This window comes from Labrus bergylta, chromosome 12, assembly GCF_963930695.1.
Source record: "Labrus bergylta chromosome 12, fLabBer1.1, whole genome shotgun sequence".
NCBI classification, from domain to species: domain Eukaryota; kingdom Metazoa; phylum Chordata; class Actinopteri; order Labriformes; family Labridae; genus Labrus; species Labrus bergylta.
In genome coordinates this window covers 15323269-15336325 of record NC_089206.1, presented here as the reverse complement: position 1 = coordinate 15336325, position 13057 = coordinate 15323269, and the positions used below count along the sequence as shown (strand labels likewise).

General features: G+C 38.3%; 1 protein-coding gene across 1 annotated transcript; it reads right to left on the bottom strand.

The window, feature by feature from the left end:
- Nucleotides 1–2026: 2026 nt before the first annotated feature.
- On the bottom strand, nt 2027–6039 carry LOC109984876 (putative helicase mov-10-B.1). The gene is made up of 13 exons (XM_065961127.1): nt 5809–6039; nt 5493–5734; nt 5153–5256; nt 4608–4705; nt 4427–4525; nt 4056–4161; nt 3774–3921; nt 3442–3633; nt 2969–3037; nt 2744–2869; nt 2476–2564; nt 2270–2371; nt 2027–2137 (listed from the first exon to the last, which is right to left on the bottom strand). Exons 1-13 carry the CDS (start codon nt 5948–5950, stop codon nt 2128–2130), a joined length of 1527 nt encoding a protein of 508 aa, XP_065817199.1. The 5' UTR covers nt 5951–6039; the 3' UTR covers nt 2027–2127.
- Nucleotides 6040–13057: the final 7018 nt, after the last annotated feature.

The following is a 13057-nucleotide window of genomic DNA, read 5'->3' as shown; positions in this document are numbered from 1 at the left end:
CTTAGCAACTGAAGCTGAGCATTTAATTTGTCATGTTGATCTCCAAGAAAAAAATAACAATCCATAAATCATCTAACCAGTCCACATAATTATGTTACAATGTCACCTGCTGATACTGTTTCATACACCTGTTTGTCTTCTGTATAATCAGATACTATGTTTCTGTAATCTGACTTTGTGGTGTCATCTGAATATTAAGCTGAAGAGGTTAAAGAATGGAGAATTGTTTTTTGTGTGCTCTGTTACCTTCTTGTCAGCTTCTTCGTCCCTAACCGTAGTACATCATGACAGCTGATGTTTCCAAACCGGGTCAGCTTATTTACAGACACCTTAGACCACACACTCGTACCGTAACGGGAGACTCAATCCCACTTGTCATCGCCTACATTACCCATAAACCACCTTCTTAACTGTAACAGCTCAGATGTATGTAGTTGGGACTCCCCACTAAGTAATCCCTGTTCTTCAAAAGGATCGGATCTGTTATCTGGTCAGAGAGACTGAGACATTATTGGGTTGACCCATGATTTAGGGAGAAGAAGGAATTGCGTCTTAATATGATGTAGGACTATATGTCATGTGAAGAATGTGAGAATCTCTCGTTCCTCTGAGAAACATTGTCTGGTCCCTTGTGTCCCCTGCAGACGAGGGCCGAAGTTGTTCTCTCTCAAGGTTTCTGTTGTGTTATGTCTTGCAATCGTTTTGGTTCCCCTTTCTCCCAGCCTTGGGAAATAGAACAGATGGCTGACACAGGGCGTAACATAAATTAAAGATTAATAGTTTTACTTCTTCAAAAAGATGCATGCATGCCAGGAAAAGCTGAAATTGGTGTCCTTCATTTGAATTACAAAAAGAGCTCAAACTCAAAGAGCTGCTGTCGTTGGATGACTGTAAGAGGATATGAAATGACTTGGTCCTGACACATCTGGCTGTAGATGTTATCCCTGATGTGTTTGTGGATGATATAGACAAAACAATTCTGTTTAGATTTGTTTATTGCGTCTTTTAATGTCTTATAATGTATTTTTGTATTAGTATGTTTGGCTGCTCGTTGTTTGTGTGGAACTGTTAATTGTGCTGCTACCTGTCTAGGCCAGGACTCTCTTGAAAAAGAGATTTTTAATCTCAACAAGTTTCTTTCCTGATTAAATAAAGGTTACATTAAAAAAAAAAAAGTACTTTTTTCATAAACCACACAGTACTCAGCCTTTTTTGCAGAAGGATGTAGAAAGTTAGGACATCCTCATTGAGAAAATAACGAAATGATCTGATGTCAGCTCACTAGCTTGTTCTCTCAGTTAGGATGCTCCATGTTAATGGAGCTCCATGGACGACTTCTGTTTGAGGATTAACTTCAGCAGCAACAGTGGACCTCCTGTTTGTTACTGGGCTCAGCATTATTAACAAAGACCACAAGGACTTTGTGGTTATTGAAATCATTTACTGACTCGACTACTGTTCTAAGGTCATCTCATATCACTGCTTACTTGACTTGGAAACGTCTCTAAAGGGCATTTAAAAGGCCCCTCCCCTCTCATTTCTGGTCCTGTTTCGAGGCAAACCATAAAATTATAAAATAAGTTTCTGTTTGTCAGCAGGTAAACTGAAACTTAAACATAGCTCCATTGTGTGAAAGAGTCTCAAGAGATTTGATAATCATTACTATAAAAAAAAAATTGTCAAGGGAAGTGCTTGAAAGATCTTGAACCAGTGTGTGAATGTGGTGCAAAGCTTTTAAACCTTAAAATGACAAAGTCTACATTCATGTGAAAAAATGGCCAGTTCCAACAAAATTAAAGACCTAACTGAAAAGCCTTAACATTAACCACTTGTAGATTTGCTTTTTAAAATATATATAACAAGTCAGCCTGACAGGTAACCTATCACTGTAAATGAACTTTGCCTTTGAAATATTTATAGGATAAAAAATTACATTCATATAACAAAAGAAACACCTTAGAAATGCAGTAGAGTGCCTAGAGTCTGTCCTGTCTGTTGAAAAATATAAAACATTTTGCCGCACACATACATTGAAGTTTCTTGGAGTTGTTTATTATAGTTGCTCATACATGAGCCAAAGGTGAGCGTAGAAGGTGTGTTGGCTCTGTCAGGGTGCTCTGTTGCTGATCACTCTTCTCTGTGGGGTGAAAATCAAAAATGGATTTAAAAAAAAAACAGATCATTCCTTCATCTTTAAGATAGCTTCTGGTCATAGAACAGACTAACAATAACAAGTGTGTGTGTGTGTGTGTGTGCATGTGCATATTACCGGAAGCTTGGTGAGTTTTCATCAGTCAGTGTATCTTCCTCTTCTTCATCAGACAGTGGAATGCCTCTGTAGCCCCCTTCTTCGTAGCAGTAATGGATGAATCTAAAATGAGTTTGAAGCATATTAGATATTTAGGATTTAAGCTACGTGTAAACCTTTCTCCTCCGCTGTAACATAACTGCACTGATGAGGATATGGAGCCTTACTTGTTCCATGTTGCGTCAGTTCTCAAAACTCTCGGGTCTCCGACTACAATCAATAAGGCTTGTGCTCGAGTCATGGCCACATTGAATCTCTGAGGAAGTAGTTTCAGTTAGTGTGCATGCATTAATGAGTGTCTGATCTCTATATAAATCAAGCTTTTCCTCATTTTTACAGAAGTGTTGGCAGCCAAGTGCTATTGTGGGAATTTGCACAAATGTTATACATTTCACTTGAGTTGTTGTGACTGTAAGTTTATGTAACGGTTCTCACCTTCTCGTTATCCACGAAGCCTAAAGAGAATCTCTGCTTTGGATCAGTCAATTTAGGAATGCTGCGCGCTGCAGACACAAGAATCACTTTGGACTCTTTACCCTGAAACGACTCCACTGTACCGACCTATTAAAAACAGTGATGAGCACTGTTTAAATCTCTTTAACGTCGCCCCCTTTTTTTCTCTCTCAATAAGATTTGACTGTAAACATTTTATCTCCATACCGATATGTTTTCTAAGTTTTCCTTGCAGAGATCTTGGTCGGTCTGCAGCGCATTCTGGATTTTCTCCACCTGTCGGCACACAAAAATATGAAGTTTACAGAGTTACCGTTACCCTTAGATTGCAAGTATATTTGTTTTGCAGAGACTGAAAACTGGCCTCTCAGAAGAGACTCTTGAATACCGCTCATACATGAGAACAAAGTGTCTCTTCAGTACATCTTTCCCTTCTTCCATGTGCTGCACTTGAAAATGAGGTGATCTCATGCAGATAAGAACACCTTTCTAAAGTCTTTCGAAGTGTGTTCAATATTACACATAAATTGTATGTTTTATAAAAAAATGAGTGACCTTGTTTGCCATTTGACTTGTCCTTTTTTTACAGATGTCATTTTAATTTGGCATAAATGGGAGCATATCTAATGGCAGTGACACACAGGTCTATCACCTATCCATGAGTGTCTGTCGTTACGCACCTGTTTCCTATATGGGGCGATGATTCCAATTTCGTTGGGTCCAATGTTGGTTACACCCTTTTTGTGAAGATGTTTAATAAGGGCTTTTAAGTATTCTTTCAGCACCTCCACTTCCGCCGTGTTGTAAATAGAGGGACTGTCCTCATCACGTTCATCAGTTCCAGCCACTCCATGGAAGATCAGAGGGAAACCCTGAGACACAGAAACAGAAATTAGAGGCAGATAAACTGAGCATTGTGTGTGTGTGTGTGTGTGTGTGTGTGTGTGTGTGTGTGTGTGTGTGTGTGTGTGTGTGTGTGTGTGTGTGTGTGCGCGCCAGAGTGCGCGCATGCATGTGTGCGTGCGTGTGGAGGCTGCATTACTTTTTTGGGAAGGAGTTCCCATTTGCAGTATAAACTGCATATCTCGTTTGAAGCAAAAGTCTGAAGTTCTCCTTTATAAAACAGCCCATTGGGAATTTTCAAAATTGCAGGATGGGACCTGAGAGAGAGTGAGGAAGAAAAGAAGTGTTCAAAAATGTAAGTTTAGAAATAGCATGGGCTGTCTGGCCAAGACATATTTGAGCATTTTAAAATGAGATTGTGAGAAGGTACAGCAACATATCTAGTCATCACCTGTAGTTCCTCAGTAATTTGGTGACAAAGCGTTTGTTGAACCCGTATGTCTCGTGTTGCTTGTAAAGGTCGATGTCACTCATCAGACGCTCCAATAGGGACAAACCTTCACAGAACAAATGTTGAAAACCTTGCTATAGTAGCGATTCAAATTTCACATTCAATTTTAAATGTGGTATTTTATGAAAAAAAAAATTATCTCACAGCCTGTCCTAACAGTGCAACAGATGCAAGCGATTGTCAGCAACAAAATGAGCTTGATTCTATTGTTTATTATTTGAGTGTCCTAATTGCCTGTGAGCGATGCAGCTCTGTATTTAATATTCAATTTAGAAACTGTTGCTGTATTTTTAGACATGAATATAGCTCACCCAAGCCATATTTCTTAGCCATTATAGATGTGATGACAGCACCTAACTGTTTAGGGTCTCCAGCCAGCACTACCTGGCACGTCTTTAGTTTCATTAAACCTGTGGAGAAACACAGCAACATTTAGTACACACCTTCTGTATGAATACAACGTTTTTTTGTTAGCCTCCTATGCTTTGCCACCTGCTAAGGGGATGATGCACTCTGGTTCTGTAGCTTGTCCTGCCTCATCCACAAAGATATAGGAGTAATGACCTTGAGGAATCCCTCCTGTCACTAACCTGGAGAGAGAGAGAGAGAGCGAGAGAGAGAGAGTCAAAGAACTAAAGTCAAGAACTAATCTAAATATTAAAATCCAGCATCCGTATTTGTAATAACAACTATTCTGGACATGTAATTCTAAAAACTTTCTCGCATAGGAGACACTTTGGAGCACATTATTACGAAGCTTGACTGCACAAGAAGATAATTTGAGAGTGTGCAGCAAAATTCACAGACATTTAAGTGCATTGCTATTTAAGTTGATAACAAAGTTGAATTGATTGGAAATTCCACTCGAAATAAGTGTAAATTTACAAGTAAAATTTCTTCTCATCATAACACTAAAATTTTACAATTTTACAATCATGACTATTAATATGAAATGGCAACATATTTTTATATTGTAAAGAAATTACTTTTTAGATATGCCAACCCAAAAAAGTGAATTATTGTCAGAGCTACAGTACCTTCCTGCAGTGTTCAGGGTGGTTACCATTATCTTGTGCCGCATCAGCTCTACTTTACTGGGAATCATTACTTGGTTTTCTTTGAGATCCAGGTTGCAGGAAAACTATAGAAAACCACAAAACACAGATGTACACAATGATTTTAACACATTATACATTCTACACTCAGTTATATATTTTACAGAGATATGCGTCAACACCAGTGAAGTCTGAAAGCAGTGAGGTGAACAAAACAACTAATCATTCACAGTACAGAATCGTAGTTTTGGTATCTGTAAATATAGAGAGGTCGGCATCTTTGTTTCTCTTCGTAAACAACATTTGTTTAAAATTGTAGTATGTGTGCTATTAACAAAACGGAAAGAAAAAAAATCCAGACCCTTCTTTCTTTCGAGAGAGTTTTAACGGCACATCTGAGGGCGTAGAGTCGATACACTGTGCACCTCTTTGGCGTCACTTCCAGTATTTTCTCACAGAGATGATCAGTGGCACTGTTGGAAGGGGCGCAAACCAGGATGTTGCACTCTGCTGGTTTGGTTTTCACTATCTGCATGATGGCTTTCACCAGTGTCACTGTTTTCCCTGACCAAGACATGTAAGGTTAGTTTATACTTAATGTCAATTCAGAGAATTCTAATGCATAAGAGAGGCCTTACCTGTACCAGGTGGACCGAATACGAGGTAAGGAGCTGGTTTGGCAGTATTAGCTACAATGTGTTGAACTGCTGTGCACTGCTCGGGGTTGTTGCCCTTCTCTTCCAGCCTAATGACATAGAGACAGGAGTGCAAGCGTTTCATACTAAAGCAGAGTCAGTTTAAAGTTAACAAGCAGGTATACTAACATGCATAAACTGAACTTAAAGTGACACATTCATTGAGTAAAGCAGTACTGGAGTATGAGCATGTCTTCATCAAATGTTTTGTATGTTTTCACAGAAATCTTGACCTTGAGCTGCTCTGACCTGTGCAGATGTGAATGGTGGGAAGAGAGTTGGCCGGTAGGGAACAGCACCTCCCTCAGTCTGTTCCGGTGCACGAGTGCAGCTGCTCTATGCTCGATGCGCAGGGTTATGCGGTTGATGAGGAACTTCACACGGACTTTCAAGCCATCCTTGAAATATTCCAACCTGTGCTCAAATTGAAAAGTCATGTGTTTTAAAAATTACAAATACAGACATTGAGCATTGTTTAAGAAAAAAAGAAGAGCCAATTTAAAATGAAAAAATCTAAGAATGTAAGTGCTCTGTCTACACAATACATTAAAGTATTTTTTGAAGTATCACTCGATAATTATTGACCAATTGAGCAAAACCTGTAACACAAACAACTGCCTATCTGAAATGTATAATTGTTACACATTTTCATCAGTTGATTCTATTGCAGCTTTGCTTATAAATATATCATCATTAAGTCACATTGTATGATTAAGATTTTGAGTACAGATCTATCATTCTGTTGACTCATCTTTCTGTTTAATGTTGAAATATATAAAGTCTTGACTCTCATTTTTGTAAAGTATCCATAAGATAACTTGTTACGATTCAGACCAATATCTGAATACTGAATTCTGCAGTCATACAAAGATGGGGTTGAAAACAGATTCATAATCTATTTGTATCTGAACTATTCATGATTTGAAACAATAATCTCTTACTCTGCTCTGAGTTTTATGTAGACCTTCTCTGCATCCACATGATGGACCCAGCCTCTGTAACACTTCTCATGAAAAAATCCTGCCTGGTGTAAAAGGGTGACATGCACTTGGCATCCAGGCAGCTTGAATGTTGACTTCTTGGAGACTCTAAGGATCTGAAAACACAAAAGGTTTTTTTCCATTGTATTAATCAGTTTCATTCTGACTTCTTTCTACAGGTGTCACTTTCAGCCCAGGCTACAGCAATTACAGTTTGTTGGATGCATCACCTGCACAACGAAAAGGTCTCTGTGTCTGCACATGGGCACCGACTCCTGGAAGAATCTGTCTGCTTCAGACTGCTGCTGGTGCTCCTCAAGATGCAGAAGCAAGTGGAACCTACGTGCATAGTTCTTCCAATTCAGAGGTGTCTGCAGGGCGCTTCAGAGACCAGGAAAATATCAAACACTTCTAGAGGCATAGCAAATTTCACTAAGAAGTAAGTTGTTTTTGATAAAACTTCTCATATAGTGACACAATGGATGAATACTTCTGCTGTGAGCCTTTCAGAGAACTGGTTTATTATTTTTTCCAATCTCAGCTTTTTAAAATATGGGTGATAATTTAACAGAAGATTTATGAAATATAATCTGTTAACAGAACATTTATGCAAAGTATTACCCTGACTTGAGTCCAGCTGTTAATGAAACTCAATATTCACAATATTCCACCTAACGCTTCACTTTGATGCTTTGTCGGTACACATTAAGTCCATCTTTGAGAAATACATACCTCTCTGATATTTTGAAGTCTTTTAAACCTCTGGGCATCGCATAAGTCTTCAAATACAGCACAATTTGAAGATGTGCCTCAACTTTACTAGAGAGGAAAGTGTAACAGGATGGGTGACTCAGATGAGCGAAGTATGACATTTAAGGAAGGATCTGAAGTTGATATAATTGATATGTCAGATATGAACTCCTTTACAATCAACCTTTCATTGTAAAATCAGTTAAATTAACTTTAGTAAGAAAAAGACAAAAAAATATATACTGACACATTCTCAAAAATGCAATAAATCACAAAATGTAAGATGATTTAAATAAAGCTAATATTTAACATGCATACATTATGAATTAAGATTAACTCAAATTACCTTCCAGGCATCCACTTTTTAGACTTGTGGTCACCTGATGATTTCTTGGCCGTTGTTGGTGCGGGCTCAACACTAATGGATGTCAGACGTTGGACTTCCAAGAGGCGCATTATCTCAAATTTTTCTGAAGATGGCTGATGCGTTTCAAACTTAAAAACAAGCAAATGGTCGTAGAAACCTGCGTAGCGCGAGTTGAAATGGACCTTAATTGTATACGACTCTCCTAGAGACAGAATGGGAAGAAAAACGTGTTAAAATAACATTCTTTTATTTAATGTAAATGAGTAACAGTAATATTATGGCACGAAACATTAAAAAAGAGGGGAGGATACTTCAAGTTGCCATACATTAAAAAAAAAACTGAAGGAATACAAAATCCAGTTATTACTTTACAAACGGCTGATTATGTTGAAACAGTAACGGGCTGAATGTATCATTACTAATAATTAAAGAATTGTAAACATTAAGGTTGTCTGAATTGAATAAAAAATGGCACTTTAATTAAGTGTAACAAGGGGTCATGGTGACATCATGCTGACATCATGGTGGAGTCCCCCCCCGGACTCCACCATGATGTCAGCAGCCTTCTTTTATTCTTATGGAAACAACAAGGTTTTGTCACATCAAATACACTTAAGTTTCTCTTTACATCGATGCTGTAATGTGCACACTCATATTGTTAAGTCAAAATCACCTAAATAGCTATAATGAAACCTAATGTGAAATGGACCATTTAGGAAAATTACTCGTGTCACTGGTTTCTCTAAAAGGCTCGTGAAAACTGTAATGACTGCAATGCAGGTGGGGAATATTATAGCTCATACCTGGTCCAAGAGTGTGTTGATTGATGGTCCTGATTATGTTTCCATGACAGTCTCTGACAGTGAAAATGTTCTTTACGAAGTTAGAATCCCTAAAACTTAAATCAACAGCTTTGGTCCCAGAATTCTTCACTGTGATTGGTACAGTTTTCTGTTTGGTGGGAATAATGTGATATACAAATGTGTTCATCAACAGAGCCATAAAAGACAAAATATGCACACACAAACAAAAAGCCACAAAAGATAAGATATTATTATATTTAGTGATAGAAATCCACAACATCTACACTATATGCGTTAGAAAATGATTTTTTGAATACTTTTTTACAGTGACCTCACAGGTGCCATGTTGGGCATTCAAAAGCAAATCTCAGAATTCTTCTCAATCCTACCTTTTTTTTAAATAAAGTGAAGAAGATCCTCTCATCTTCTGACGCTGGTTCTGAGGTCACGGTGACACCATATTTATTGGAATTTAGTTGAGCCCTGTGTTGTTGGGAGACACATCATTAAAACGATGCTGTTAGAAGTGATATCATGCATTACGTGGACTTTGAAACATGCACGGGACTTCTGCTCCGAAGCTTAGATGACAATTTTATAATTTAGAGTGCGCTTCAACCACACTATCCCTCCTGCCTTATAGTGCAATACAACAACATGCTTAAAAAAAATACAGCGTGCAGGTAAAACAGAGTTTGTGCATGTCAAGCATACACACAGAGATGAAGAAAGCGAACACTTAACATGCCATCTACTGTATCGCCTCTGCTTGAACTACATAATAGGAAGGTTGGTTGGGTTTATTAGGTCGGGGGGAGGCTTTGCAGGATGTGTTACAGTTTGGGTTGAAAGCAGTAAAATTAATTTAACATTCACACAGATTACACTTAAATTTAGAATGTCAAACATATGGTAAAATTATCATTGGTAATTACAACTTTGAATCTTACTGATTAAAAACGTTTAAGGCTTTCTTACTTGTATTGCTGAAATAGTCTGGCAATATCAAGACGGGCTTCAATCCTTTGCCTGGCCCGCTGAGCAATCTGTGCCTCAACATTAAATGTATTTAGTGGTGAACCAGTTTGTCCTGGTCCTTTAGCCTGGACAGACCATGGTGCAGGTAATATCCAGGGCTGCTGCCGCTGCTGCTGGGGAAGAGAGCTCATTTTGTCCTGATGTTCCTAGAATAAAAAATAACCATTTTGTCATCCACTTTAGGTTACTTTGTTATCTTTTTGTATCGTATTAAATGCGGTAAAATAACTTCCATCAAAACTCCTCAAACGTCTTACCAGGAAGAGCTCAATAATCTATTTCTCTCAATGCAGTGTTTCTGTTATTCAAACATTTGGAGAGGAATGTAACCCTGCTGAACTAGTATTCAAAAGCTACAGCCTACATTCATTTTGAGTTATAATACAACATACAACATATTGTAAAAAACTGTGGATTATTACAGGTATCACAGAAACATTTTAGGCATTACATGAAGCCTATTGAAAAACATTTCATATAAGACATGGCTGACAAAACAACCATCAACAATAAATGTCAAGTAGCTGCTAGCAGTAGCGACATATTTTCAGGTATGCAATGAAAGTTAAAAAAAAAAAGAAAAGATACCTTTGGTTGAGCTGCAGTCAACAGTTAAGTCTTAAAATGACATTTTGGGTTTTCTACCTAACTGCCTGAATAAAACACAATTTAGCTATATTGGTGTAAGAATAATTGCCAAGTGCAGAGTAACAAACTGTTTTGAAACATTTCAACATGAAAAAAGTCAGTCAAAAAGATACTATACACAACAACTTACTTTTAGGACGGACGACAGGTAGCTAGCAGCCTGGAAAAACTAGCTCTACAAAGTGAAGTGAAGTTTAAGTTTGAAGACAAACAGCTCTCCAGTCTATCCTGGTAACCACGAGTGATGCAGCTTGTTGAATTTCAAGAGATGTTTTGAAATGTTGCCCTAGCCTTCCTGGGTGGAGTAATGCATGAAGTTCCAGAGACTATTGTTTAAAGCAGGGTTAATTCAGCATTGGTTGGGTGGGGATAATCATGAATTGACGAGATGAGAGGGAGTGATGTACTGAATATCAACACTGCTGTGATTCAGTACAAGAAAATAATCAATGCACTGCTGATATGCAGTACAACATCTCAGCCTGGAGTGTGATATTACACAACAGTTATACGAGCAGAAAATAGTGGTAAATAGTCAAAATCAACAACATCAACATTTCAATGAGATCAACAATTTAACTGAAACTAGACTGTTGCCAAGCAACTCAAACATTATATTATGATTCTACTGCACTCTACTCTGTAGGTGTCCATGGTTACCACAGAGCAGCTACTTTATAGCATCAACCTTTACTTGTTTATTCAAATGAAATAATTTGATCATTAAACCAGGCAAATTAGAGTCTGTTGTATGATGAAAAAAGAAAAACACTGTCAGTCATCAACACTGTCGATAAAAGTATTCAGAACTCCTGGCTTTGGAGGAGTGATAGGCTACATATTGTGAAAAGTCCCAGTGATGTTGATCTCTTATATGGAATGCCTCTTGACCAATTGGATTGCTTGGTCAGAACCAACTGTTGTATAATCAGAAATAACAAGCATTCAGCTTTCCCTTAAGACCCAAACAACAAGGTTGCTGGCACTAACGTTTGAGCATGATTACTGGGAGTGTTGTTTGTGTACTGTAAGAAGTTTATTTCATGTTTTTAGTTTCAGCTGGAGGCAATGTGTTCCAGCCCTGCCCCTAAAAGAAGAGCAAGGATGTATAGGCTCATATACAGAGGGAGCAAAGAAATGAAAAGGAAAGTTAGTCCTGCTGTTTTCTTACTTTGGCCTCAGGGGGGCGACAAAGACTCATTTTTGATCATGTAAAAGCAGAAACTATAGCTGACAAATATATATAGGCCTAAGCATAGTTAGGAAAACTCACTTATTCATTTACTCATTATGGCGGCTTGATATTTTTTCATTTGTATTTGACATGTGATTGAAGTCTTTAAGACTCTTTATTATTTAAGTTTAATTGAATTCTATTGATGTCTTTATATCCCTCAAACAGAAGTGTCTCTTTAAGGACTGAATTCATGAGCTTAGCGACTGTTAATATTTGTGCTATAACCATTTTTTAAGTGTTTTGGAGCATTTAATCTGCAGGGCGCCTTGTAAAAGTGTCAGAAAATTTGTGTAAATGTAGCACATCAATCACTTAGTAGAGGGGTGAGCTAAAAGCTAAAAGGATTATTATCATGATTGTTGTGGTGATATTTTTTTTAACTTTAAATTGGTTAAGCATTTAAAATTGTAACCGTTTTCTTTGGTGTTATTGTACAAAGTTACAGTCTTCAATAAGACTTAAATATGAGAATAACAAACAAAATGGTCATCTTTTTAGAAGACCAACACAGGGCTAAATAAGGTCAAATTCAAAAGGCTTGATAAGTCTTTATGTTTGTCTTGATTTTAAGGATTAAGGAGGGGTTTTGTATGTGTGTATCGGAGTGTATGAAGTGTCTACAGATGACTCTGAAAAATGTTTTGGATGCAGCCTGATGAAGAATTTAGGAACAGGGGTCTGGCTTTGTTTGAGATCAAATCTTCAGAACAAGCAGAGGTGTTTGTTTATGTTGAATACTGTTTGTGTGTGTGTTTCTGTCAGCCTTGGATCCGTCTGCTGGTCCATGTTTGTGTTTGAAGCCAGAGCGCAGGGTGACTCAGCCGTCCACATTGTCTTACTCCACAATCACAAGTCATGCTGCTGTGCCGGCAGTGACTCAGGGATCACCCGCTGTCCTGGCGGCTATGACCCCAAATGAGCAAGATCACACCCAGACAGCAGATCCTGTGTGTGTGAATGTGTGTGTATATGTGTCTTTGATAGAGACACGAGTTCCCCTGATTTCAGTGTGAGTGTGTTTAGCTGTTTATCAGACAATTTGTCGTTCCATTGTGTGTTTATGTGCGTGTGTGTCAGTGACCCAGTGAGACAGCATGGCTGAGATTTGACTTAAATGGCCACAGCTGCATTTCCATGGCAACAGGGTGTTTTAATGAAAGGACATTATGGGCTGGAGAGCAGGCTAATGACTGCTCCGGCCGTCGGAATGCCTTGATCTTATCACAATGGCGAGAGGGGATGCTCCCACTTTCTGATGGTCTAATAGCCCCTGCTCTAATAGACAGGCAGCCTTGGCCACTGAGGTCACCCGGAAACATAGGACAGACCCCCCACCCCCTCTTTTCACACACATACACATTGGCACAAC